Source organism: Pholcus phalangioides, unplaced genomic scaffold (assembly GCF_987345545.1).
Source record: "Pholcus phalangioides strain wild (caught in Gottingen) unplaced genomic scaffold, Ppha-v1.0 ptg000008l_1, whole genome shotgun sequence".
Taxonomy (NCBI): Eukaryota; Metazoa; Arthropoda; class Arachnida; order Araneae; family Pholcidae; genus Pholcus; species Pholcus phalangioides.
In genome coordinates this window covers 12,878,413-12,905,790 of record NW_028301601.1, presented here as the reverse complement: position 1 = coordinate 12,905,790, position 27,378 = coordinate 12,878,413, and the positions used below count along the sequence as shown (strand labels likewise).

Below are 27,378 nucleotides of genomic sequence, written 5' to 3'. Positions count from 1 at the left end.
TGATCACCAAATTGCACCCCTTGGTCAATCCAGGGTCCCTTATCAAAGAATGTAGAACATATTTTGCAAAGAAAGCCAGATGCAGAAATGCTGTAACATAGCCAACTGTGAAGCTTCTCAAAACGTGCGATGTTCAACAAATTCGGTACTTTTGGACCCATTTTTCTAGCTTCTGTAGATGAAATTTTCTTAAAATCCGGCTCTACCGACGAATTCATAGCATCTTTCAGCGCTTCCGATAAATCAGCAATGTCTTCCACCGCTTTCGACGAATCGGTAATGTCTTTCGAAGAAACGGAATTGTCTTCCGCCACTTCCGATAAATCGGTCATCTCTTCCGCCGCATCGGCAATGTCTTCCGCCACTTCCGATAAATCGGTCATCTCTTCCGCCGCATCGGCAATGTCTTCCGCCACTTCCGATAAATCGGTCATCTCTTCCGCCGCATCGGCAATGTCTTCCGCCACTTCCGATAAATCGGTCATCTCTTCCGCTGCTTCCGACGAATCGGCAATGTCTTTCGAAGAATCCGAAATGTCTTTCAGCGCTTCTGATAAATCGGTAATGTCTTTAGGCGCCTCCGATAAATCGGTAATGTATCGCGCCGTTTCCAAGGTTTCGACAGCGTGGTTCGAAACCGATGAAGGAAGCAATGTTTCAGTAATTTTTTCCGGGTTAGCACAATTGGAATTATCTGTATCTGACGTCTTTTTGGTGACGTTTTCAGATCCTCGTTTAAAAAACGATGTTATGGAACTGCATCCCCGAACGTCAGTTGGCCGTATTTTTTTAATGTAGTAATCACTATTCCTTGAATTTCCACATGTTGGTGGTCGACCACGCTTCATATTAAATTTTCAAAAATGAAAGCGCAATACAGGAAAAAAAACGTGCACAAAAAATCCAATTCTACAATAAGCATCAACTACGCCGATTTTACGACTAACAAGAGGTTGTGATTCAAAGACCATTTGAGGAGAAGTGCGGGGCTAAAGCGTTTGTATAATGGCATAGGTTGTGCGATAAAATATCGGACGCGGTCAACCCGTGGGATGTCCTAACCAGAAGACTAGAAACAAGGAAAGCCCTCTCAAGGTCACGCTCTTTCTCCGATCGCCTTTTCAAGGTCATGTTTTCCGGTATCCAACCAACAACTTCTATAGATAAGATTACTCATCTATGGGGGAGGGGGTGGTGGTGTTGGGCCAACAATGCATGCTTAAAAAAATAGATCAATGGCTTTCTATTACGACTAGGGTCATAACTGATAAGAATTTTGTCGCACAGCAGTCGCAAAAAGTTCGTTTTTTACGACGTAATTTTCATGAAGGGTTCGTTTTCTGGAATTTTGTGATGGATCCATTTATTATCCTCCAAATTTTGTGAAACATCCTTTTTTTAGCCCCGGAATTTTGTGAAGGGTCCGTTTTTTAGCCCCGGAATTTTGTGAAGGGTCCGTTTTCCGGACCCAAATTCCGGCTGGACAGACCCCTGCTCGCATTCACTTAGAATCACTGCAGATCCCAATTTGGCAAAGAAAAGTTTTTTTTCCTAATCGAACCTGAGTTGGTTATTGATAAATGGAGCCTTCTCAATGTGCCCGTGCCGAAAGTTTCCTCTATACTTGAGATAAGAACAGCAGTATAGCACGAGTTTCTCTAGAGAGAAAGATTTCTGAACTGACTCAGTTGGTAGTAAATTGCTGTATGGTAATATGACAGGAGTTGGTGTTCAATTGGAAAGGAAGAACTTTGAAAAATGGTTGCTCAGCATATGGCACCAATTACTCATGTCTATATTATACAAGGCAGAGCACCATTTTTCATTTTGAGTATATACCTAATATGGAGATACAATTTGGCTAACAATAGCTTTGTAATAATTGATTACTGGTACCACGCTCTGAACAGTTTGACCTGTCATGGTGAAAATCAGAGAGACAGATGAGGATCAAAGATAGCACAGAATGCAAAATCATGTTGGCCTGCAACAAGGGGAAAGCAGGTGGGTCTGGAGACTTGGACTAGAAAGGTGCAGAATTCACCCTTTAATTCAAGGGTGATCAACCTTTAGGAGGGGGTGGGGGGGGGGGCACTTCATTTATTTAGAAATGCATCATGGACCACTTAAGTGATCTGAAACAGCACTGCCGGTCACTCAATTAATCTGAAACAGTGCTGTACGTCACTTAAGTGATCTGGAAATGTGCCACAGGTCATTAAAGTCAAGTGAAATTCATAGCCGGCCGATTGAGTGATCTTTAACTGTGCCGTGGGTAACTTGAGAGAAGTGGAACTGCACCATGGTCACCTAAGTGCTCTGGAGCTGTGTCGCAAGCCATATGGAAATGTGCTACTTAGTTAATTTCTACAGACAAGGGTTGAGGTCGAGATTAGGCTGTGGCTCACATTTGTCCTGCAGGCGGATCATTAGTTGAGTATGTATGCTCTTTAACTATTCCTTCTACATTGCATGGGGTGCCAAAACACATGCTTGCCTGGCTGACAAAGTTGAGACCCTTTACTAAAAAAGGTCTTATGAGTCACCACTGGCAGAACATGTACCGTGGAGTGAGAATGTGCCATCCTAACTAATAGTTTTAATAGCAAGCTACTAGAGGGCACTTGTTGGCTGAATTCTAGGATGGCTCATTCTCACTCAAAGTTGCATCATCTCACCCCACTTTATGATAATGAAATTATATGAAAGTACACAAAGAGTAAATTCACACCTGTGCGCTTTAATACTCTTTCCTTCAGTTTCCACGATCATGTCAGCATGAATTTCTTCCAAGAACATTCGAAGCAAATCTTCACCAAGTTTCGAACATGCCTCTAGCATTCTGTAAACATTATGAGCACCATGAGATTTCACGTCTTTTATGATATTGTAGCCTTCTCGCCACCTCCGTTCCAAACTAGCAATGCTACTCATTCCGCCCAAAGATGAGCTCAGATCAGAAACTTCAGAATAAACAGTTTCCGCATCATCATCATCTAAATCACCAGGCATGGTGAATAATGGCGATTTCGGCCTTTCTTTTGTGCTACTGTGTGAAGATGGCTTATCCGACGACGAGGTACCACCACTTGCTGTCATTGCAGATGATTCAGACTTGCTCGTGGTGCTTTCGACTAACTTATCCCTGGTGCTACTATTTTCAAGTTTTCCAATATCTTTCACAAAACTTGTATTTTCTGCCTCATGTTTCTTATTGGAAGTGGAGTCTGTTTCGGAATTCAACTCTGGTACACAATTTTCATGAACTTTTGGCAAGTTTCTTGAATTTTCATCTTTTACTGGTCTTGGAAAAGTCATTGCATCTATATCTTGGGGTTTTGTCGAAGCTTTAACTTCGATGGGAGGTGGGATAGCTTTAGGAGGTTCCTTCTGTACTGCCTTACGGCGCAGAATGGGACTCATTGGTAGCAGACCGCAATCTTTCTCAATGTTAATTTTTCTTGGCACATCTTGCTCGATGTGATAATTCATCTTTTTTTCTTCCATACTAACTCCAAGATTAATATACTGTTTTCTTTCATCAAACTCTACGGGTGTATTTCTAGAGGAGTCAAATTCAGAACACGGTGGCTGCCTGCCATTAAGTTGTGATCTAGGTACATCCACAAATGCACTCTCAGACCACCTTGGCATACTTTTAGACCATTCTTGTCTTGAAGATTGATTGCATTCAATTCCAGGAAGTGCCGGATACATTATATCTGTATTCACCATATGGTATAGGGCTGAGTCTGACATGTTGCTTCTTGTTTTGGGTAAAGAGTCATGCTTGCATCTTGATAGACCGCTTTCGAGACCAGGAATAGAAGAATCTGACATTTTCCTCCTCTGGCCAGTGATGCTCTCGAAAGGTTTGTTGAGTTTGTTCTCGAGTGCACTGCCAAGTGTTTTCATGCCAAGCTCATGATTCTTCACACTCAACGCATCACTAAAATTAGCATCTGATACCGGATATGGCTCGAGTGATGCTGGAGGAGACCCAGTCTCTTCAAAATCCTCATTCAAATCTATGTACATAGAGATGGAAGACGGAGCACGTCTGATATTCTTAGGAGACGGGTTGCTTTCTGTCTCAACTGCATCTAGATCGACATACATGTAACAGGAACGAGGCCTTGCTGATTTTGCACTCCTTTTCCTTGGGATGCTGCCATCTTTGAGTGAGCTTAGGTGAGGCGTCGACACTGCCTTCGTCAGCTTATTACTTTCTCTCAGGTTTACCGTAGGTCTCAGCAACAGATTTGAATCTGAATCTACTTCGCTACTCCTGTAAGTTGTGCTTCCATCAATATGCAATTGGTCATTTTCTGCGCTTATGAACATAGAAACCGGTCTATGGTTATTTTTTTGGTTTCCATGGGGTCCAAAAGATTTTTCTGGAAGATTCTTTATGTCTATATAGAATGGGAACATTGATCCAGACAATCTTTTAGATTTTTCCAGGTCCGAAATAAAATGTTCCTCACCATTTTTTCCAACAGCATTGGCATAATTGAGGTTATCAGAAGAAATCGCCATAGAAGATGAGATGGAATTCGGAGCACCCAAATCAGAGAAAACACTAATGGCACTGTAAGACATGAAACCAGAGTCGCTCATACTACCATTCAGCCTGTGATTATTCGCGATGGCAGCAACTGCAGCCTCTGGGGGAGGAGGAATTTGGTTAGAATGGAAGACATCTTGATTATTCACGTTAATATAACCTTCAAACAAATTAGGCTTTGGAGATGGGCTGTAATCATGATGTAAATAAAAGCCAGTCGATGCTCTCGGTTCAGTTGATGGTCTAACGTCATCCTTCATTACAGGAATGGCAGAATGTCGCAATGTATTACACCCATTGCTTTGATTGACTTCAGGGCCAGAACCATCTTTGTCTTTTTCATCTATATAATCCTCCAGAGGCGCTTGGGTATGCAGATCAAATGTGTTACTGCGAACCATACCGGAAACTGGGGTAACTTCTTTATTATCCTCATCATCATCAAGTTCATTCAGTTCTTTGTTGTCAATATCAGGAGGAGATGAAACCCCATCAACTGCAAAATGCGATGAACTATCATCTAACAGAACGTCTGATTCATCTATGTCAACAGATGTTGAACTTATTTCCAGGCTGTTAAGAAGCATGGCAGAATGGGATACAGTCTGACCACCAAATATCATGTTACTGACATCATTTCGAGTACTATCAATCTCGCTTGCATAGCCTTCTGAAACATCCCCAGGGCATCCAGTAAGTTTGCTGTCTTTATCGGACACTGGTAGTGGGTATGACATGGAATCATGAGCACTGGAATGCAATCTCAAAGGCCCCTCACTGATTGAAGCCCTGCCAATTTTATATTCAGAATGAAGCATGTTCTGCAAGTCGATGTGTTTCTCTGGAGATACTGGACTCGTTTTTGGCGTGACAAAATTTTCAGTGCACACAGAGTTATTTGATTCTCTTTCGAATTCATCTGCATCCAAAATATGCTTGTTCAATATGCCTTTGCCATCGCGGAAGATGTCTGCATATGTGCGACTTAGTCTAAGAGCTTCACATTCATGCTTCCTTATATCATCATTGGTATATGCTTTCCTGTGAGAAGAAAAAAAACTCGAGAATTCAGTTTAAGAATAAATCAATTAAAAATTATATAGTCAATTCACAATAAGTTGAATTCTGATAAATCAAATGCCTGTTCAAATTTATGTTTTTTACGTGGATGCCTTTGATATACTATTTTAGTGTTGAAATATTTCCTCAACTTAAAGTTTTCCGCCTTTAAGTCAATGTTTTTGGGTATGGGATGAATATAAAATAGCATTTACCCTCCCAGTAAGAAACCACAAGTGTTGATGTAGCTATTAATATTTTCAAATTTTTTTTTTTCCTGCATGTTTGAAATTATTATTCATCACATGACAAAACTATCAATTTGCTTTCACTGAGTACCAAGTGTGTGCAGTGTTCAATTATCAACACAAATAATGAATGCAATCAGATTTTACAAAGATGTCGAAAAAAAAAGGGTTTAGATTAAAAAATTGGTGCAGTAAAATTTCAGACTAATAATAATTCTAGTCTAATATTCTTGACCATACAATCCCAAAATTTGCAGCACTGGGCTATAGCCCACTTGGCACCCCACTGTGGATATGCCTCTGCCAGGACCTACAGCTGTGAATCTGATTCAAAATGATTCCATAATTTTGTCATGCTTAACCTGTTAACACCCACATTTTGATGTGCTTTGAATTTCATTTCGATATTGGGACACTTTGTTGATGAAATTGCATCAATCAAGAATATTCCACACACAAAAGCTTTTTAAATATATCAACAGGAACTATAACACTGGCTTACAAGTGTGTCTCCTCAATTGAGGACAGCAAAATTTGCCGATGTATCCGAAAAAATTAAAATGAAATGAAAATTTTGCTAATTATTTACATTAAACTATAATCTAAATAAACAATAACATAAAATTTACTTGTGTGAGTGAAAACAATAGTATAATATTGATAATATAAGGTGGAATATAAAAGCACCCGTGAGACAATGAAATACACCAACTTCAAGACTTCATTTCTAAACCAGAAATGGTTTCTTGAGTATTTTTTGATCCCAATCACCGAGTAGGGAGGGTTGTCATCTACAAGTGCACTCAAATTTACAATATCTATCTGCAAGGCTAAAAGATTATACAAAGCCAAAAAATCCTCACTATCCTCAAATGATATTGGGCTTTAATGGGTTAGACCCAGGTGAACTGGAAATTGATACCTTAACAGTTCACCCACCAGGTGATCCAATATTGAAAGAAGGAAAAAAAATATTTTACACTGATAAGAAAGGTTTATGCCAGGGGTTCTCAAACTGTTCGTTGCAGCCCCTCAGCACCTCCAACCTTTGTCAGCAGCACCCCTGACAAAAGTTTTTGCAAGGACATTCTTTGTTAAACTGCTCTGGGTAGCCACAGATTAGCTTTGATTAGGGACAGGAGTGCTTCGGGTGAAAAAAGTTTGAGAACCCCTTGTTTATGCGATTGTAATATTGATAATGTTTCAGACACATTTAATATTTCAATCTAAAACAAATGTTATCATTAATTGCAATGATTTTTTTAGATGAAAGAAAAATGTGTATCATGAATTCATTTACAAGTTTCTCATTAAAGAGAACAGAATAAACTTGGTTTTTCCAGTCTTTAGTCCCATTTCACGAATTTTGATATAAATACAGACCTTATTCAAGCCATAAATTGACAAATAAAAGAAATACCTTTGCAGCACAGTGTACAAAGGTAGAAACCAATGATTATAACTCAAAATATAAAAATTATGACACCAGGCATCTGTTTTGAGGCTGATATAGCCCCTTCTTCAGTAGTAAAAAGTCTGTTATAGCACAGACTACTCACTTCCTCTGCTATCATCATCACTATCGCGCGTTGGCCTCGTATCCATCCAGAGTTATAAGGAAATGTCATTTTGAAGAGTAATTTCACTCCTCTTTAAAATTTTAAGGTGTATTTTTTTTATCAGTAGGATATAACTCTATTAAAAAAATGACCTAACATTTGAAAGAGTATTTTCACTCCTGAACAAAATTTTGGAGTGAAATTGAATTTCGATGATTGAATCACATATCTAAATGCATATTGGCAAACACTGTACATCCACCATGTTTTGTTCAAGCGAATAGTCTGCCATATATATATCACTTTTTTACCACTGAAGAAGAGGCTGTACTAGATTTGAAACAGCTGTTTGGTGTCTTAATTTTTGTATTCTGAGTCATCACCAATGGTTTTCATTTGAAATTTACTTGCACACATAATGTGACACATCCAAAGAGTCCCTTCCCAACGGAAAAGGTCCTTATCTAGTCATTTTTCAATGTGTACTTACCGTGACATGCCTTCCAGGGTCGGCCCGGATGATCGCATGCCACAATGGTGGACGATCTATATTACAAAATTTCTGTGCTATGTTACAAAAGGCTAAACTCTAAAAATTACAGCAATATGTTATTGGAAGAATCTAAATCGTTTTATTTGTAACTTAAATTAATATTAATAAATGTTCAAAGTAGACAATTGCATTATGATTTTTTATTGCCATCTGCCAACAATCTAATTTTGGGAAAAGAAAAATGATCAGAGAATGCAATTGGCAATCATCGTAATATATCCTAACATATACAATACTCACGAAAACAAAATATACATAAAACACAAACACAAAATACAAGTACATATTACCAATTATATAACAGCCCAAGGGATTACAATTTAAATTACATCTTTCTAATAAATCCACACTTGCCTTAAAAACTGACGCAATTCAGCTTCTCCGAGATGCGTGTTATACGATGTTATTCCAAAATTATTGTCAACATCCTTCTTGATGTGTTCCAGGAAAGCCGGAGTTCTCACCTTCAGCACCGATTCATGAGCATGCAGTAGATAAGGCAATTCTAGAACTTTCTTAGGTTCGGGATCCTGACTCTGAGGATACTGGTGTCTTCCAGCATTGATACCAAGTAAAACATCAGCAAATACACAATCTTCCAACATACTGTAAAAAAATATAATACATAAAATATAGTCAGAGTCTTTTTCATCACAAGAAGGTCATTTCATGTAATGAAATGAGCTAATAAGTATGAGATAAACCCATGCTCTTCAGCTGGGATTTGAACACAGATCTACCTATACAGCAGCCAAAGGTTAATGTGATAATCACTAATTCATGATAATGAACAAACATATGGTAATTAAAAGAGTTCCTTGGACAAATGGCCATCGTTAGTATGAGCTCATTTTCTTCTCAATGTTTTCCAAACACTAGCAGCTTGCGTCATCATGAGGTGTCTAATAGGTAAAGATCCCAGATGATGTGTCGGGAGGAGCAAATTCTACAAACCCATTGAATCATCCCATATTTTATGAGATGACAATTTTCCCCATATCATTTGACTCTTGTTCAGGGTGATCGTTCCTATAGGCATCCATCCTCTGGATCCGCACCTGAGCAACGGCAGACATCTTCAACTGTCCGTAAAGCAGACGCAGGCATCTTCAGTGGCGAATGAAGCCAAGGCAGTTTTCTTCAACTTCGAATGGGGCATAGTCATCTTAAGCTGTGAATGGAATGGAGGTAGGCATCTTCAGCTACAAATGAAGGAAAAGCGTATATCTTCAGCTGAGAACAAATTCAAAGCAGATATCTTCAGCTTCAAACGAAGTCGAAGACATATCTTCAGCTGCAAGTGGAACAGAGGAAGATGGATCCAGAGTAATGTATCATAAAAAGAACTTATGTGTTTGGACCTTGGAGCATCCCGCATTTTATGGGACAGACAAATTTACCTCATATTATTCTGCTCTTGGGAGGAGTAATTACCCTTGATCGCCCAAGAAATCCTTGTTGCTACCTTGATCCTCAAAGCAGAATGTTTTGCATTGCTCTGTAATAAGCCCTTGGCTGACTGGGAAATGTCCTGCGGTAAAAATCCCCATAATAGTGTTTTCTACACTTTTCTTGAAATTCTAGATTCTTCTGCAGTATCACTGATTGTTATGTGACATTGTTCACCAATTTCAGCATATTCTGCTTTGCTTTGGGGACTATTATGACTAAAAAATTGACATTGGCACCTACAATTTCAGCTACACATGATTTGGATCCTGAGGACAGGGTGCAGCAGTAAAATTTTTGGAATGTGTGTGTCAGTGTATGCTTATGTTAGAAAAAAAAAAAAACATCAGTAATCAATCTGTCGATACCAATAAATTTTTGATGCTCTTATACTAGTACAATTTATTTTTAATAAAGCGACTTTGAATACGAGTTTACAACACCATGATTGCACGAAAATAAAAGCCTGTAGAAATGAGCTTACTGAAGCATATGATCTTGCAGCTGATTTCTCAGCTTAGAGCGGAGCTTTTCTTTTTCTTTCGTGCATTTGATGAGAAATGCAGTACTGGGTGGTATGGGTCCCCATGCTTCAACTTTTGTTGCACTAGCCATGTGAATATCCTCGACCGACGTTCACGCACATCTTCCATTGGAGAGAACTGAAGAAAATGAAAAATAATGAGTAATTAAGTGAATATTGCTCTTATATAAAAGAAAACAATTTTTAACAGACAAAAGGAAGAAGTCAAATAACGAGTTTTCTTAGAAAATCTTTTTTTCTTAAAGAGCGTATTGTACAAGCTGCATGTTAACATACAGGCACTGCACAGGATAATGGTGATAGTTTCAACTAGTTTTAATGTGCACAATTGAAAATTTTTAATTTTGTATCGGTTACATAGGACTGTATTACTTGACCGTATACATTCCCCTCTAGAATTTCTAATGAAATCGCTACATGCTTTCTTTCTTTCAAACTGAGCACAACTTTGGGCTATTGCAAGGATCTTCAATCTTTCTTGAGTCGTTAGCACTGCCTGTACTATCATCAAACAAACAGCACCCCTTACAGCAAGCATGCTCAACCTTTAAGAGAGTGCAGGCTACTTAATTGGTTTGAAAACATGTCACGGGCCACTTAAGTACTCGACAGCCACTAGAGTGATCTATGAATGTGCTGTGGGTCACTTAAATGATCTGGAACTGTGTAGTAAGCCACCCAAGTGATCTGTGAATATGTTGCAGAAGTGATCAGTGAATGTGCCGCAGATCTTTTAAGTAGTCTGTAAATATTCTGCAAGCCACCAAAGTGATCTGGAACTGTGCTGTGGGTCACTTGAGTGATCTGTAAATATGCCTGTTCAGTAGAACCACTAGCTTCTGTTCCATACATGTATTATAGTTTATGTTTTCTCCCTCTACAACGCCCACATACATACGTCTATATGTATGTGACCTCAGTGATGAAAGAGTCCCTTTGTCCTAGTCTTTTTTCCCCTTCTTTTTGTAAATACTGTATGTACTTGTGTGAAAAGTCAGTATAATAAACGTGTCTGTGCGAGGTGTTTTTGTCTCTTTCTTTATTGTAAGAGTTTCGTTGTCGTTTTCGGGCCTTTTTGATCCACACACATGAGCTATAGACAGAACTTTTAGTCCTGGATCCCGGAGACATTGAACTTTCAAAAATGGCATTGTGGTAGTTAAATCATCAGTGTGGGTCATTGAAGGTCGAACTGACGTTATTAGAACATTTCTTGGAATCACTAGTGGAACCCGATGATGGAGTTGGCATGCAGCTGCAACCTCTTCTCCCACAATTGGACTTGAAGTTAGAAAGTCTTCGGAAAATAGCTCCGACGTTGCCAAGCTCCAGGTCAGCTACTATGGTGTAGCCAAAGATGCTGAACTTCCTGCCATAAACGGACAGCTATAGGAATTGGAAGAGTGGATTGAAAGGAACCAGATAAGTTTGATTACTAATATTACTTCACTATCTAATGCTGATAGCAAGGCTAATGCGATGAAAAGAATGACTGTCTCGAACATTCAAAGCCAACCGGTTTGTCCTTGCTGACAGTTTCATTGCCTACATTTGATGCCAATATAGAAAATTTTAATAGCTTTAAAAATTGTTTTCAAAGTATTATAAGTTGTCATCCCCAACTAAGTGACAATCACAAATTGTATTATTTGCGTTCATGTCTCGAAGGTCGTGCTCAGTACATAGAGACTTCAGATGATTCATATCAGTCATTGTTGAAAACGTTGACAGATAGGTATGAAAATCGTTGTATTCTTGTTGACACACACACACTTACATTCAAAACATAATAAACTTCCCTAAAATGTCGCACGAGTCGGCAAAGGACTTGCAGGATCTCGTAGGCACTGTGAACAGAAACTTAAGAGCTCTAAAGCAATTAAATTTTGATAAAGATAAACTGTCAGATCGTATATTATTTAATCTGATTATGCCAAAATAAGACAAAAGTATTGTCATGCAATTTGAGCTGATAATGGGAGGTCAGAAAATTCCTACGTTAGATGAATTCCGCTAGTTTCTTGAAAAAAGGAGCCAGGTGCAGGGTATTTAGTTACGGGTATTCATGTTTCCAAAAGACTGTCACTTGGTCATGCAAATCAGAACTGTTTTTTGACCATGGATGCATTGCACGATTCAATCAAGTCGTTTCGGGAAATAGAGTCAGTTGAAGACATCAAACCACCTATGAGTGAAAGGTTGAACTATTGTGGTCAACACTTCCGAGCCACTCATTATAGAATGAATGATGGGAGCTATGTGGTGAAGATGTCTATGAAATCAGATATTTTGGATTCTATTCCAGTGGGGGATTCCAAGGATCTAGCCACTTTGAGGTTAAACCAACTTTGGAGAAAGTTGGATAGAAATCCATCAATTAAAGAATTGTATTGTAATTTCATGAATGAATATAGGGAATCGCACCACATGGTAGAAACAACGAATCAGAATTCTGCCACTGCAACGGATTACTTTTTGCCTCATCACGGGGTATACAAATCTGAAAATGTTAGCACGAAATTGCGCGTTGTTTTCAACGCAAGTGCTAAATCTACCAATGGGTACTCGCTCAATGATTTTCTGCTAAAAGGAGGGGTTGTCCAAGAAGATTTATTTCCAATCATACTGAGATTTCCAAAGCATTTGTATGCATTCTCTGCTGATATATGCAAGATGTTTAGGCAAATTCAAGTGAACTCCTCTCAAACTCACTTACAAAGAATTCTTTGGAAAGAGAGCTTAAGTGACCCTGTCAAGATTTACAATTTACAGACGAGTGACATATGGTACGGCATGTGCACCCTACTTGGCGACCAGAACCCTTTAACACGTTTACCTTCAAGACCACAGTAAGAGTAGCTACCAGTTACACTAAACGAGCAGTGCTCTCAGAAATCTCACATATTTTTGATCCTTTGGGATTAGTTGGGCCAGTCATTTCAAAAGCAGATTTTGGCTTCTCAGGCTAGGCTGAAAAATGAAGTCATTCTTAAATCTCTAGCTGAAGATTGGAATCAATTTGTTTCGTCTCTTCACTTGATAGAAGACATCCAAATTCCGAGGCGTGTTGTGTCAACCTGCCCAGTCAAATTAGTATTGTATGGTTTTGCCAATGCTTCAGGAGCAGCATATGGAGCTGCTCTATACCTTCAGAGCATTTCTCAAGATGGCACTGTGACAAGTCATCTTCTGTGCAGCAAGTTCACGCATCTCCTATAAAGACTTTGACTATACCTCTGCTAGAACTCTGCCCTTGCCTACTACTCGCCCAGTTAGAATAAAAATGTCTCTCAGCCCTTAAACTCGAAATAGACAAAGTGAAGCTTTGGTTAGACTCTACTATAGCTCTTGCTTGGATACATAAGCCACCACATCAACTCAAGACATTCGTGGCCAATCGAGTAGCTCGTATCCAAAGGCTCACTCAAACTTCCCACTAGAGTCACGTTCCATCTGATCTTAATCCAGCAAACGTAATTTCTCGTGGACTTGATGCTCAGGACTTGATTGCAAGAGAGATCTGGTGGACTGGACCTCAAGCAATGATGATGGAAGCTGAGATGCCTCAACTTTCTTGGAACAATATTACTGACTCTCAATACTTGAAAGAAATTAAGATTTTTAAAAACTAATTTAACTGTTGCAAATCAAAATGATTTCCTGGATGATCTATTGAATATTACTAATAACTTTTCTAAACTTATTAAAATTTTTTGTTTTGTTTGTAGGTTTATTGCCAACTCGAAAGGCTCACAATCTAAAATTTTAGGACCTGTTTCATCTCTGGAGTTCCATACTGCAAGAAAACTATTGGTAAAGTTAGCACAGGCAAAAGAATTCTCAGGTAAAATTTTTCATTTGTCCAAAGGTATTCCCATCTTATGAATGGCAAGGTAAGATCTCTGAATCCATTTCTTTGATTTTGATGATTTGCGTAAGGTTTAAGGTTGGAGGGAGACTTGATCAGTCCAATTTAGGATTTGATGTCAAACATCCTTTGATTTTGCCATCTCGACATATGCTAACTCAGATGATTTTTGAGTATCATCATTTAAGAGATTTGCCTTCCGGACCACCAGGTTTATTGTACACTGTTCGCCAACTATGTCGGCCATTAAGGGGAAAAAAATTGGCTAGACAAATTGTGTATATAACTGTGTGAAATGTTTCAGAAACAAGCCAGTTCTATGTAAACAAATCATGGGAAATTTACCAGAGGAGAGAGTCACCCCTGGCCCACCATGTACTTGTGTGAAAAGTCAGTCTAATAAACGTGTCCATGCAAGAAGGTGGTGTTTCGCAAAAGTTTTGTTATTTTTGTGGCTTTTTGATCCATATACGAGGTATCGACAGAACTTTTGGTTCATACAATGCCGTGGTTCACTTAAGTGATTCATAAATGTGCTGCTTAGTTCATTTTCATGAAATTAAGGTTTGAGGCTGCGGGTTCCCACCATATTACTCCAAGGGGCACGTTAGGCCCTCCAGGTCATGAGTTGAGCATGTATGTCTTAAGACAACATATGCTTGTGAAATCTGAAAAATCGTAATTCTTGAATGTAATTTTTACAGAAAATTGAAGAGATGAAAAAGTGCTGAAATTTTTAGTGCTGCCATCTTCATTTCAAATTATGGGCGAAGTTTAATGATTGAATATTTGTACTGTTGCAGGCCTGTTGCTCTCCATAGTGAGACTTTTCAAAGGGGAGATTGACTTGGCCTTGAAGTTGGAAATCTCAGAAAACCAACTTCAGCCGCAGCCGACTTAACACAAGGCCAACAAAGCTAGAGATCAGGTGACTATCCATCCGACCTAGGAAATATATTTCCAATTCTAAATTAATACATTTTCCAGAATATAAATTATATATATTCCGTTTGTTTATCCCCAGCACGTCAGCTTATGTGTCAGGAGATTAAACACATAGAGTCAGCCATGCACCAGATTGGATGGATAAAATCATATGATCTCTAGCTTCTTTGCCTTGGATCAAGTTGGCTGTGCATCAGCCAACCACCACTGTGGTACCTGTAGGGTTAGAACCTCAGTTCTCACGGTGCGAGTCCTTCACTATTATCACTCTATGACCACAGTACCATCTGGTAACCTTAGATGTGATGATTTACATATCAAGGAGTTTATTCATTCAGCAATAAAAAAAAGTTTCCCGATTCAAGTGTAGTGGCTTCAAGTAACATCCATTGCTGTATTTATGGTTAAGGGGTGGGGACTTGGCGGCAAATTTGAAGAATGGGTGGCCAAGAAAGTTAGTAAAATAAGAGAAGGGCGGCAAAGATTGTATAAACCTCACTAAAACCCTGTCTGCCCAGACGAGTGACCCACAGCATTTGCAAGTACGTGGGTGAGCAAAAGAATGACTTAGAGCGTGAGCAAGCATGTGAATGACCAAAAAGAGTGATCTACAGAGCAAGTGACCTAGAGACTATGCGAGCACATGAGTGAGCAAAAGAACGACTTGGAACATATGAAAGCAGTTGAATAAACAAAAGAATGACCTAGAGCATGTGCAAGCTTTTGAATGACCTAAACTCTAATTCCTAGAGCACGCGTAAATGACCAAAAGAATGACCTATAAAGTAAGGAACCATATCAGAGGGCAACTGACCTAGATATGTGCAAGTATGTGAGTGACCAAAAAAAAAAAAAAAGACAGTGCAAACATGCCCCCCCCCACATCCTGGAGCGAGGCCCCCAGGCTGGAATCTTTCGTGGGAGTCTGGTCAAACTTTTCACGAGGCCCCTTCTGTAGTTAATTTATAGCGTGAAAAAGCAAAGAATGATGAGAACTGTCCTGAGCCCTGTCAACCCCCCCACCCTTGTGGGGGCCATAACAAAGGAGGAGCAGGCAGGTCTGGTGGCGCAGACGCCAGATCAGAAGGGACTGAAATTTTACCATTTTACCTATCCTTCAACATTATAGGGTAGGGGGCACGTGAGTGTCACAATGCGTGATTGTCCTTGGTTATCAAGCATCTAGTTGCGGCCCTGAGCATGGGAGTGAACAAAACAGTGACTTAGTGTGTAAGCATGAAAGGTAACCAAGAGTGACAAAAGAGAAACAGGTGTACTAGGAGGAGTGGGTGGGGAAGGCAAGCAAGTTATCGCACATGGTGGCGAATTCGAGAAAATAGTAGTCAAGAAAAATTAAGAATTCACTACTAGAATGGAAAAAAGGTGGCAAAATTTGTATAGCGCACAGGCTGAACACCCCCCCCTCCCCCCCCACATAAATGCGCCTCCTGGGCATTCCATTGGGCATTCAAGTACAAATCAATATTTTAATAAATATCTACTGAATAGCATCGAGATTTCGGCAAATATTGGAAGGTTGGGGGGGGGGGAATGACTCGAACCTAATACATATTTATGCCTGTACAATCATAATCGTGCTTTTATTTTTCACGAATTTAAAACTCTCTACGAATCACGAATTTAACACTATGAATCACGAATTACTTGCTCAATAGTATCACAAAGGCACGAATAAAATGTTTCGAGGTCAACAGGTTAATGTAATTAATATTCATTGTCACAAAAGGAAACAAGCTCATTGTTTTGTTTACAGGAGGGTGGTTTTTCCTTTGTTTTTGAACAGTTTTTTGGCGCTTACCTGAATTTCGCAGGCAGAGCCATAACATGAAACATTTCTCCGAATGTTTTCAGGTAGAAGTCTCCCCCATGTGGAAAGGAGAGTCGCTAATGACGCCGGAAAATTGTAGCAGTTGAATGAAAGGGGAACAACCCATTGCGTGTGTTTATATGACTGATGCAAAAAAAAAAAGAAGACGAAAAATAAATTTATCCCGTGTCAATCAATAATAAACACTACTCATACACAATCTCTCAAACTCTACGGGTTTCGCCACGAAGCCGGAAACCGTCCCTTCTGATTCGTCGTCCGATGATGACATAGACTTTTTTTTAATACCAGGATGACGTCACTCTCCACTACTATAGGAAGGTTTTTTTTAACAACTGGCTGTTGCGAAGATAAATTTTGGAAAGAGGGGTCCATTCAAGTATTACGTCAGCATCGAGAGGGGGGGGGGGGGTGTTTCGGATTTGCTGACTTTTGATGACAGGGGGGGGGAGGGGTGTTTGAAGGTTGCTTACGTCATCAACCACCCCTTTTTTAAGATATGAAATATTCTAAGCTGCTGACGAAATTTTGCTGACAAGGGGGGAGGGAGGGGGGTCAGTGTTTTGCTGACTTTTGCTGACAAGGGGGTGGAGGGGGGTCAAAAATGGCTGAAAATCTGCTTACGTAATACTTGAATGGCCCCAGGGAGAAAATTCAACTGCCCCGGCGGGGAATCGAACCCACGTCATTTTCTCACTTTCTTGTTGAATTTTTTCTCTCTTTCCAAAATATATCTTCGCAACAGCCAGTTGTTAAAAAATCTTCGTATGGTAGCGGAGAGTGACGTCATCCTTGTATAAGTCGTCATCTGGTGGCAGCGTCAGCAGTTGTGAGCTTGGCCTGAGTCTGGTCCGGCCGTCCATGTACGGTCCCTTTCAGTGTACACGAGCTCCAAGGAAAGATTGAGCGATTCGGTGCCTGTGTAGTCTAGTGCGAAAGTGAGAGGACGTGGGCTCGATTCCCCGCAGGGGCGGTTGAATTTTCTCTCTTTCCAAAATATATCTTCGCAAGAGCCAGTTGTTAAAAAATCTTCGCTTTTTTTTATGACGTCAAAACAATCAAAAGCACCTTCAGAGCCACTTGAAAATGGTTACGCGAGTGCCTTAAGCACCTACTAAAAGGAGGACGGATTCATCATTATCTTTGAACCAAAAAACTGTTTTTGTTGATAAAAGTGAGGTCAGACCGTTAAAAAAAGCAGGATGGGGGAAACAGTGATTGGCTGTATCGATAATACTGCACTTTTCCCCCAAAGATTGCGGATAAATCAGACGTATTTCAACTAGGGCCGTAGCCAGAAATTTATTTCCTGGAATTTCGGCAGGAGGAAGGGGATCAAAATGTTTAACTTTAGCATGTTATTCCCCATAAAAACGGTCATTTTCCAACATTTCGGAGGCCTCGATACGGATTCAATTTTAACACACCGTCTTCGGGCGATTTTCAGATGTAACGGTTAAGAAAGTGGTTTCTTTTCTTCCCCTATTGTGCAGTGTTGTGCCAGGTACAACACTGGCACAATAGGGGCGATCCCCCCAGTTCAGAAGAAAAATTGCATTATTGTCACAGCTGGGAGAGCGAAAGAGGACATTCACAGTGCCGTCTTAACCCGCGCAGTCCCCAGGGAGATCATAATAATGAGATCTGGTTAAGATTTTCGACGTCAAGAGCTTGAATTGGTAAGCAGACATTTCTAGTCAGATAGGAGGCCTCAGAAAAACTGATTTGCCTGGGGCCTATGATGCTCTTGAGATGGCCGTAGACATCTCCCCATTCACTTTATACACAGCCTCAGTGATTCGCCCCTCCCCGTCTGAGGAGCTTATATCCACTTATGGTTGCTTGACGTTTTATGAGGACACATCCTCATTTTCAGTATCATTTTAAATGTCAGCCGATCTCTGATTTAAAAAAAAAGCTTCTCCACATAGAGAGTAGGCAGGTTTATAACATGATACTTACTCGAACTCGAAAGAAAGTTCAGGCATCTGAAAATTTCACTTTCAATATGGAAGCTAGATGGTAACACCAGGGACGCAACTTGAAGGGAAGTAGGTGGGTCAGGTGCTCTGCTCGATGGAGTGGGGGGGGGGGGGGGGAGTCAAACTCACCCTTTAACTGCTCGTTCTGCAGTCCGTATTAAGGTCCTCAGATTGCAACAATAAAAATACAGGACACAATAATTCATAACGAATTGGACTGAAATGTTCAATCTGATTAACATTAGGTCAGTGTTCTCAAACCTTTGTCTTCCGTGGCTCCCTTGACCTAGTGGACATGTATCTGCGGCTCCATAGAATGGTCTAAAAAAACCGCTTCATGGCATTGAACAGGCACACACATCACCGCGGAAACCCTGACAATGGTTGGCCGCACCGCAAGGAGCCGCGACGATGTTTTTAAGAACTGAACTAGGTTTTCACCCTTTTCCCTATAGATGAAAACGCATTTACAAATCGACTTACAAATGAACGAGTATACCTTGTATGAAATCCCCTATATGAAACGCGAGGAAGAGGATTTTAGTTTTTTGTCGGGAAGTATCTCAAGGATGTCGGGGCTAAAATGAATACATATATATAGGTGGCATATACGCAATAAAAAAAATGTTGACTCCATTATTACATTATTTTTAAAAACAAAAGAAACATGATGCAAAAGAATTTCTTATTTCCGGTTAGATGTCTCTAAGGGTACCAAAATAGCTTACGCTGGTTTCCGATTTCGCAAGTCGCACCGATACGAATTAGGGGGAAAAAAGAAATTTAGGTTTTTAACCAATCAGCCATGGTGCCCACTCGCAGAATCAGAAACGAGAGCGCAATGCGCTCGAACCCTAATACGCTATTGAGGGAATGGTAATGAGGGTCATTCTTATCATTAAAAAAAATAAATTGCTCTTATTGACGTGTACACGAACTTCACGCCACATTCGCATGACATGAACATTCTGCCATCAGTATTTCAGTTCCTCCAGGTTTGGTACGATGCGGCAGTGAAAAGAAAGACTGCATCTTCTCTTGTTTCAGAAATAATATTCGCGCCAGATTTGGAACATCGGTTAAAATGCCGAACATTCCGAATCCAGAAACCTATCAAGAACGTGTAAGAGGATGCCAAATTCGTACTGAAAAAACAAAGAAACACGTGAGAAAAAGTAATAACGAAAATTAGCAGACAACTTTATAAAACCACTAGAAAGTATAAATATGAAAAAAAATTTCAATACGAGATTCAAACGATTGATCAAACCTACCAGTAAAAATAAATTACTTTAAAATAAGACATGCATGCAACTTCTTAACTGTTCCTAAATATTACGTTTGTCCCTCTCACGTGACACGTTACGATTTTCTGAAGAAGGGAAAAAGTCTCAGATACTCCGTAAAGAACTTCGGAATGATTCCTGATTCGCGAATCAAAGGTTCGGCGATTGAAACAAGCAGGCCCTTGCCCATTACACTGTTTAGACCGGTCGACGCGTAGGCCAGCTCGATGAAACCACCAAACACGATTTAACTAAACCCTGCCAAATGAACCCACACTGAAATGAAATAATAATTCACATCAAAGATCCTTCGAGGGTACCACCAAACATGTTTGGAACGGGCCGGTAACACCGGACTGGTATCGACCCGTGCTTCCCACCACCCTACATGATTTTCGGAAAAAGCCTCAGACACTCCGTCAAGAACACCTTCTGATTCTAAACTAGCGAATACAAACGGTTCGTCGATCGGGACATAAATGCCCTTACCCGCTCAACACAGAATCTTTGTTTAGACCGGTCGACATGTAGGCGAGCATTCGATGCAACCATAAAATACTCATTAACTAAACTCAGTCAAGTGACCCACACTGAAATTATAAAATGCTTTGAACCTAAGCCCGTTTGAGGGTATACCCGAACCTCTTTGAAAGGGGCCCGTATCACAAGACTGCTTTCCCTCTCGTGCTTTCCACCCCCCTACACGATTTTCGAAAGGCGCGAAAAAACCTCAGACACTCCTTCAAGAACGCCGCGATGATCCTTGACTCGCGAATCGAAACGATTCGTCGATTGGGACAAAAAGCCCCTTGACCACTTAACACAAACTCCGTGCAGACTGTTCGACGTAAAGGCGAGCAGTCGATGAGAAAGCAGGAATCACCAATTAACTGAACTCTTTGAACACATAGCAAAATATTTAAATGCTATATTTCTAAGCTCGTACGAGCATACCGTTACTCTACTACCAGACGCGGCCGCCGCATATAACACATAGATATAAGAGCATTTCTAGCATCTGACAAGCCTGGAAACTAAATGGAAAAACCACTCAGTACGAGTTATCGCGCGTAGAACACCTTTGGGATGTCAGGAGCGATCGTAAATGACAGCAGACCCGTGACAGTCTACCTGACGGCTTCACACTCATGAGGCAAAGTCTCACGTCATCATCGTGGGTTCAGATAAGAGAACCCGTAAGACACGAACTCAGAAATCATAACACAGTTATAATCCCATGAAATATAATATTTATACGAATATACAAACGAACCTCTTCGGAAGGGGCCCGAATCACTGGACTGGTATCCGTTTCCAGCTTTCCACCACGCTACACGATTTTTTAGAGAGAAAAGCCTCAGACACTCCGTCAATTTCACCGGAATGATACTTGACTCGCGAATCCAATGGCTTCGTCGATTGGGACAAGAAGGCCCTTGCCCGCTTAACACTAAAGCCCTGTTTAGACCGGTCGACGTGTAGGCGAGCATTCGATGAAAGCATGAAACACCCATTAACTAAACTCTGCAAGTGACCCACGCTGAAATTATAAAATGCTTCACATCTAAGCCCGTTCGAGGGTACCACAGAACCTCTTTGGAAGGGGCCCATATAACCGGATTGGCATCCCTCTAGTGCTTTCCACCACCCTACACGATTTTCGGAAGGAGCGAAAAAGCCTCAGACACTCCGTCAAGAGCACCGGGATGATTCTTGACTCGCGAATCCAAACGGTTCGTCGATCGGGACAAGAAGGCCCTTGCCCGCTCAACACAGAACCCCAGTTTAGACCGGTCGACGTGTAGGCGAGCATTCGATGCAAGCATGAAACACCCATTAACTAAACTCTGCAAGTGACGCACACTGAAATTATAAAATGCTTCACATCTAAGCCCGTTCGAGGGTACCACCGAACCTCTTTGGAAGGGGCCGGTATCACCGGAATGGTATCCCTGTAGTGCTTTCCACCACCCTACACGATTTTCGGAAGGAGCGAAAAACCCTCAGACACTCCGTCGAGAGCACCGGAATGATTCTTGACTCGCGAATCCAAACGGTTCGTCGATCGGGACAAGAGGGCCATTGCCCGCTCAACACAGAAGCCCTGTTTAGACCGGTCGACGTGTAGGCGAGCATTCGATGCCAGCATGAAACACCCATTAACTAATGTTTTTGAAGTGGACCCAGAGGAAAATGTTTAAATGCTTTATATATAAACTCGTACGAGCATACGGTTACCTTACTTTACTGCCAGACGTAGTCCACCGCATATAAGACATAGATACAAGAGCATTTCTAAGATTTGACAAGCCCAGAAACCTAATGGGGGAAAACCACTCAGAATAAGTTATCGCCCGTACTACACCTTTGGGATGTCAGGAGCGATCGTAAATGACAGCAGACCCGTGACAGTCTACCTGACGGCTTGACACTCATGAGGCAAAGTCTCACGTCATCATCGTGGTTTGAGATAAGAGAATCCGTAAGACACGAACTCAGAAATCATAACACAGTTATAATCCCATGAAATATGATATTTATACGAATATACAAACGAACCTCTTCGGAAGGGGCCCGAATCATTGGAATGGTATCGGTTTCGAGCTTTCCAACACGCTACACGATTTTTGGGAGAGAAAAAGCCTCAGACACTCCGTCAATTTCACCGGGATGATACTTGACTCGCGAATCCAATGGGTTCGTCGATCGGGACAAGAAGGCCCTTGCCCGCTCAACACAGAAGCCCTGTTTACACCGGTCGACGTGTAGGCGAGCATTCGATGCAAGCAGGAAACACCCATTAACTAAAATCTGCCAAGTGACCCCACACTGAAATAATAAAACGCTTCACATCTAAGCCCGTTCGAGGGTACCACCGAACCTCTTTGGAAGGGGCCCGTATCACCGGACTGGTATCCCTCTAGTGCTTTCCACCACCCTACACGATTTTCGGAAGGAGCGAAAAAGCCTCAGACACTCCGTCAAGAACACCGGGATGATTCTTGACTCACGAATCCAAACGGTTCGTCGATCGGGACAGGAAGGCCCTTGCCCGCTCAACACAGAAGCCCTGTTTAGACCGGTCGACGTGTAGGCGAGCATTCGATGCAAGCATGAAAATCCCATTAACTAAACTCTGTCAAGTGACCCCACACTGAAATAATAAAACGCTTCACATCTAAGCCCGTTCCAGGGTATCACCGAACCTCTTTGGAAGGGACTGGTATCCCTCTAGTGCTTTCCACCAGCCTACACGATTTTCGGAAGGAGCGAAAAAGCCTCAGACACTCCGTCAAGAACACCGGGATGATTCTTGACTCGCGAATCCAAACGGTTCGTCGATCGGGACAGGAAGGCCCTTGCCCGCTCAACACAGAAGCCCTGTTTAGACCGGTCGACGTGTAGGCGAGCATTCGATGCAAGCATGAAAATCCCATTAACTAAACTCTGTCAAGTGACCCCACACTGAAATAATAAAACGCTTCACATCTAAGCCCGTTCGAGGGTACCACCGAACCTCTTTGGAAAGGGCCGGTATCACCGGAATGGTATCCCTGTAGTGCTTTCCACCACCCTACACGATTTTCGGAAGGAGCGAAAAACCCTCAGACACTCCGTCAAGAGCACCGGAATGATTCTTGACTCGCGAATCCAAACGGTTCGTCGATCGGGACAAGAGGGCCATTGCCCGATCAACACAGAAGTCCTGTTTGGACCGGTCGACGTGTAGGCGAGCATTCGATGCCAGCATGAAGCACCCATTAACTAATGTTTTTGAAGTGAACCCAGAGGAAAATGTTTAAATGCTTTATATATAAACTCGTACGAGCATACGGTTACCTTACTTTACTGCCAGACGTAGTCCACCGCATATAAGACATAGATACAAGAGCATTTCTAAGATTTGACAAGCCCAGAAACCTAATGGGGGAAAACCACTCAGAATAAGTTATCGCCCGTACTACACCTTTGGGATGTCAGGAGCGATCGTAAATGACAGCAGACCCGTGACAGTCTACCTGACGGCTTGACAGTCATGAGGCAAAGTCTCACGTCATCATCGTGGTTTGAGATAAGAGAATCCGTAAGACACGAACTCAGAAATCATAACACACTTATAATCCCATGAAATATGATATTTATACGAATATACAAACGAACCTCTTCGGAAGGGGCCCGAATCATTGGAATGGTATCCGTTTCGAGCTTTCCACCACGCTACACGATTTTTGGGACAGAAAAAGCCTCAGACACGCAGTCAATTTCACCGGGATGATTCTTGACTCGCGAATCCAAACGGTTCGTCGATCGGGACAAGAAGGCCCTTGCCCGCTCAACACAGAAGCCCTGTTTAGACCGGTCGACGTGTAGGCGAGCATTCGATGCAAGCAGGAAACACCCATTAACTAAAATCTGCCAAGTGACCCCACACTGAAATAATAAAACGCTTCACATCTAAGCCCGTTCGAGGGTACCACCGAACCTCTTTGGAAGGGGCCCGTATCACCGGACTGGTATCCCTCTAGTGCTTTCCACCACCCTACACGATTTTCGGAAGGAGCGAAAAAGCCTCAGAAACTCCGTCAAGAACACCGGGATGATTCTTGACTCGCGAATCCAAACGGTTCGTCGATCGGGACAGGAAGGCCCTTGCCCGCTCAACACAGAAGCCCTGTTTAGACCGGTCGACGTGTAGGCGAGCATTCGATGCAAGCATGAAAATCCCATTAACTAAACTCTGTCAAGTGACCCCACACTGAAAAAATAAAACGCTTCAGATCTAAGCCCGTTCGAAGGTACCACCGAACCTCTTTGGAAGGGGTCCGTATCACCGGACTGGTATCCCTGTAGTGCTTTCCACCACCCTACACGATTTTCGGAAGGAGCGAAAAACCCTCAGACACTCCGTCAAGAGCACCGGAATGATTCTTGACTCGCGAATCCAAACGGTTCGTCGATCGGGACAAGAGGGCCATTGCCCGCTCAACACAGAAGTCCTGTTTGGACCGGTCGACGTGTAGGCGAGCATTCGATGCCAGCATGAAACACCCATTAACTAATGTTTTTGAAGTGAACCCAGAGGAAAATGTTTAAATGCTTTATATTTAAACTCGTACGAGCATACCGTTACTTTACTTTACTGCCAGACGTAGTCCATCGCATATAAGACATAGATACAAGAGCATTTCTAAGATTTGACAAGCCCAGAAACCTAATGGGGGAGAACCACTCAGAATAAGTTATCGCCCGTACTACACCTTTGGGATGTCAGGAGCGATCGTAAATGACAGCAGACCCGTGACAGTCTACCTGACGGCTTGACACTCATGAGGCAAAGTCTCACGTCATCATCGTGGTTTGAGATAAGAGAATCCGTAAGACACGAACTCAGAAATCATAACACAGTTATAATCCCATGAAATATGATATTTATACGAATATACAAACGAACCTCTTCGGAAGGGGCCCGAATCATTGGAATGGTATCCGTTTCAAGCTTTCCACCACGCTACACGATTTTTGGGACAGAAAAAGCCTCAGACACGCCGTCAATTTCACCGGGATGATTCTTGACTCGCGAATCCAAACGGTTCGTCGATCGGGACAAGAAGGCCCTTGCCCGCTTAGACCGGTCGACGTGTAGGCGAGCATTCGATGCAAGCAGGAAACACCCATTAACTAAAATCTGCCAAGTGACCCCACACTGAAATAATAAAACGCTTCACATCTGAGCCCGTTCGAGGGTACCACCGAACCTCTTTGGAAGGGGCCCGTATCACCGGACTGGTATCCCTCTAGTGCTTTCGACCACCCTACACGATTTTCGGAAGGAGCGAAAAAGCCTCAGACACTCCGTCAAGAACACCGGGATGATTCTAGACACGCGAATCCAAACGGTTCGTCGATAGGGACAGGAAGGCCCTTGCCCGCTCAACACAGAAGCCATGTTTAGACCGGTCGACGTGTAGGCGAGCATTCGATGCAAGCATGAAAATCCCATTAACTAAACTCTGTCAAGTGACCCCACACTGAAATAATAAAACGCTTCACATCTAAGCCCGTTCGAGGGTACCACCGAACCTCTTTGGAAGGGGCCCGTATCACCGGACTGGTATCCCTCTAGTGCTTTCCACCACCCTACACGATTTTCGGAAGGAGCGAAAAAGCCTCAGACACTCCGTCAAGAACACCGGGATGATTCTTGACACGCGAATCCAAACGGTTCGTCGATCGGGACAGGAAGGCCCTTGCCCGCTCAACACAGAAGCCCTGTTTGGACCGGTCGACGTGTAGGCGAGCATTCGATGCAAGCATGAAAATCCCATTAACTAAACTCTGTCAAGTGACCCCACACTGAAATAATAAAACGCTTCACATCTAAGCCCGTTCGAGGGTACCACCGAACCTCTTTGGAAGGGTCCCGTATCACCGGACTGGTATCCCTCTAGTGCTTTCGACCACCCTACACGATTTTCGGAAGGAGCGAAAAAGCCTCAGACACTCCGTCATGAACACCGGGATGATTCTTGACTCGCGAATCCAATGGGTTCGTCGATCGGGACAAGAAGGCCCTTGCCCGCTCAACACAGAAGCCCTGTTTACACCGGTCGACGTGTAGGCGAGCATTCGATGCAAGCATGAAACACCCATTAACTAAATTCTGCAAGTGACCCCACACTGAAATAATAAAACGCTTCACATCTAAGCCCGTTCGAGGGTACCACCGAACCTCTTTGGAAGGGACTGGTATCCCTCTAGTGCTTTCCACCACCCTACACGATTTTCGGAAGGAGCGAAAAAGCCTCAGACACTCCGTCAAGAACACCGGGATGATTCTTGACTCGCGAATCCAAACGGATCGTCGATCGGGACAAGAAGGCCCTTGCCCGCTCAACACAGAAGCCCTGTTTAGACCGGTCGACGTGTAGGCGAGCATTCGATGCAAGCATGAAACACCCATTAACTAAATTCTGCAAGTGACCCCACACGGAAATAATAAAACGCTTCACATCTAAGCCCGTTCGAGGGTACCACCGAACCTCTTTGAAAGGGGCCCGTATCACCGGACTGGTATCCCTCTAGTGCTTTCGACCACCCTACACGATTTTCGGAAGGAGTGAAAAAGCCTCAGACACTCCGTCATGAACACCGGGATGATTCTTGACTCGCGAATCCAAACGGTTCGTCGATCGGGACAAGAAGGCCCTTGCCCGCTCAACACAGAAGCCCTGTTTAGACCGGTCGACGTGTAGGCGAGCATTCGATGCAAGCATGAAAATCCCATTAACTAAACTCTGTCAAGTGACCCCACACTGAAATAATAAAACGCTTCACATCTAAGCCCGTTCGAGGGTACCACCGAACCTCTTTGGAAAGGGCCGGTATCACCGGAATGGTATCCCTGTAGTGCTTTCCACCACCCTACACGATTTTCGGAAGGAGCGAAAAACCCTCAGACACTCCGTCAA

The 27,378-nt window shown here is 42.2% G+C and overlaps 2 protein-coding genes and 4 non-coding genes across 6 annotated transcripts in view; 1 reads left to right on the top strand and 5 right to left on the bottom strand.

Annotated features, from left to right (window-relative positions):
* Positions 1-16,803, bottom strand: part of LOC149083836 (uncharacterized) — a 37,481-nt gene extending 20,678 nt beyond the window's left edge. The window contains exons 1-4 of the mRNA XM_089234224.1: positions 16,612-16,803; positions 9,920-10,097; positions 8,341-8,592; positions 2,732-5,608 (exon numbers count right to left, since the gene is read on the bottom strand). Of these exons, the coding sequence (XP_089090350.1) occupies positions 2,732-5,608; positions 8,341-8,592; positions 9,920-10,050 (3,260 nt within the window). The 5' untranslated portion in view covers positions 10,051-10,097; positions 16,612-16,803. The remainder of the gene's footprint in view (positions 1-2,731; positions 5,609-8,340; positions 8,593-9,919; positions 10,098-16,611) is intronic.
* Positions 12,098-12,832, top strand: LOC149083837 (uncharacterized). Its single transcript, XM_089235221.1, has one exon. It carries the CDS (start codon positions 12,098-12,100, stop codon positions 12,830-12,832), a length of 735 nt encoding a protein of 244 aa, XP_089091347.1.
* Positions 16,804-20,955: 4,152 nt separating the features above from the next.
* On the bottom strand, positions 20,956-21,161 carry LOC149083835 (small nucleolar RNA U3). The gene has a single exon (XR_016193111.1). It is a non-coding gene; the product is annotated as a small nucleolar RNA U3 (small nucleolar RNA).
* Positions 21,162-22,241: 1,080 nt separating this feature from the next.
* On the bottom strand, positions 22,242-22,447 carry LOC149083834 (small nucleolar RNA U3). Its single transcript, XR_016193077.1, has one exon. It is a non-coding gene; the product is annotated as a small nucleolar RNA U3 (small nucleolar RNA).
* A 1,396-nt stretch (positions 22,448-23,843) lies between these two features.
* On the bottom strand, positions 23,844-24,049 carry LOC149083833 (small nucleolar RNA U3). The gene has a single exon (XR_016193123.1). It is a non-coding gene; the product is annotated as a small nucleolar RNA U3 (small nucleolar RNA).
* A 1,085-nt stretch (positions 24,050-25,134) lies between these two features.
* On the bottom strand, positions 25,135-25,340 carry LOC149083832 (small nucleolar RNA U3). The gene has a single exon (XR_016193076.1). It is a non-coding gene; the product is annotated as a small nucleolar RNA U3 (small nucleolar RNA).
* Between the last annotated feature and the right edge of the window lie 2,038 nt (positions 25,341-27,378).

What these genes read in the sequence shown, in the direction of transcription:
- LOC149083837 (XM_089235221.1), top strand. Translation starts at nt 12,098, where the DNA reads ATGGATGCATTGCACGATTCAATCAAGTCGTTTCGGGAAATAGAGTCA.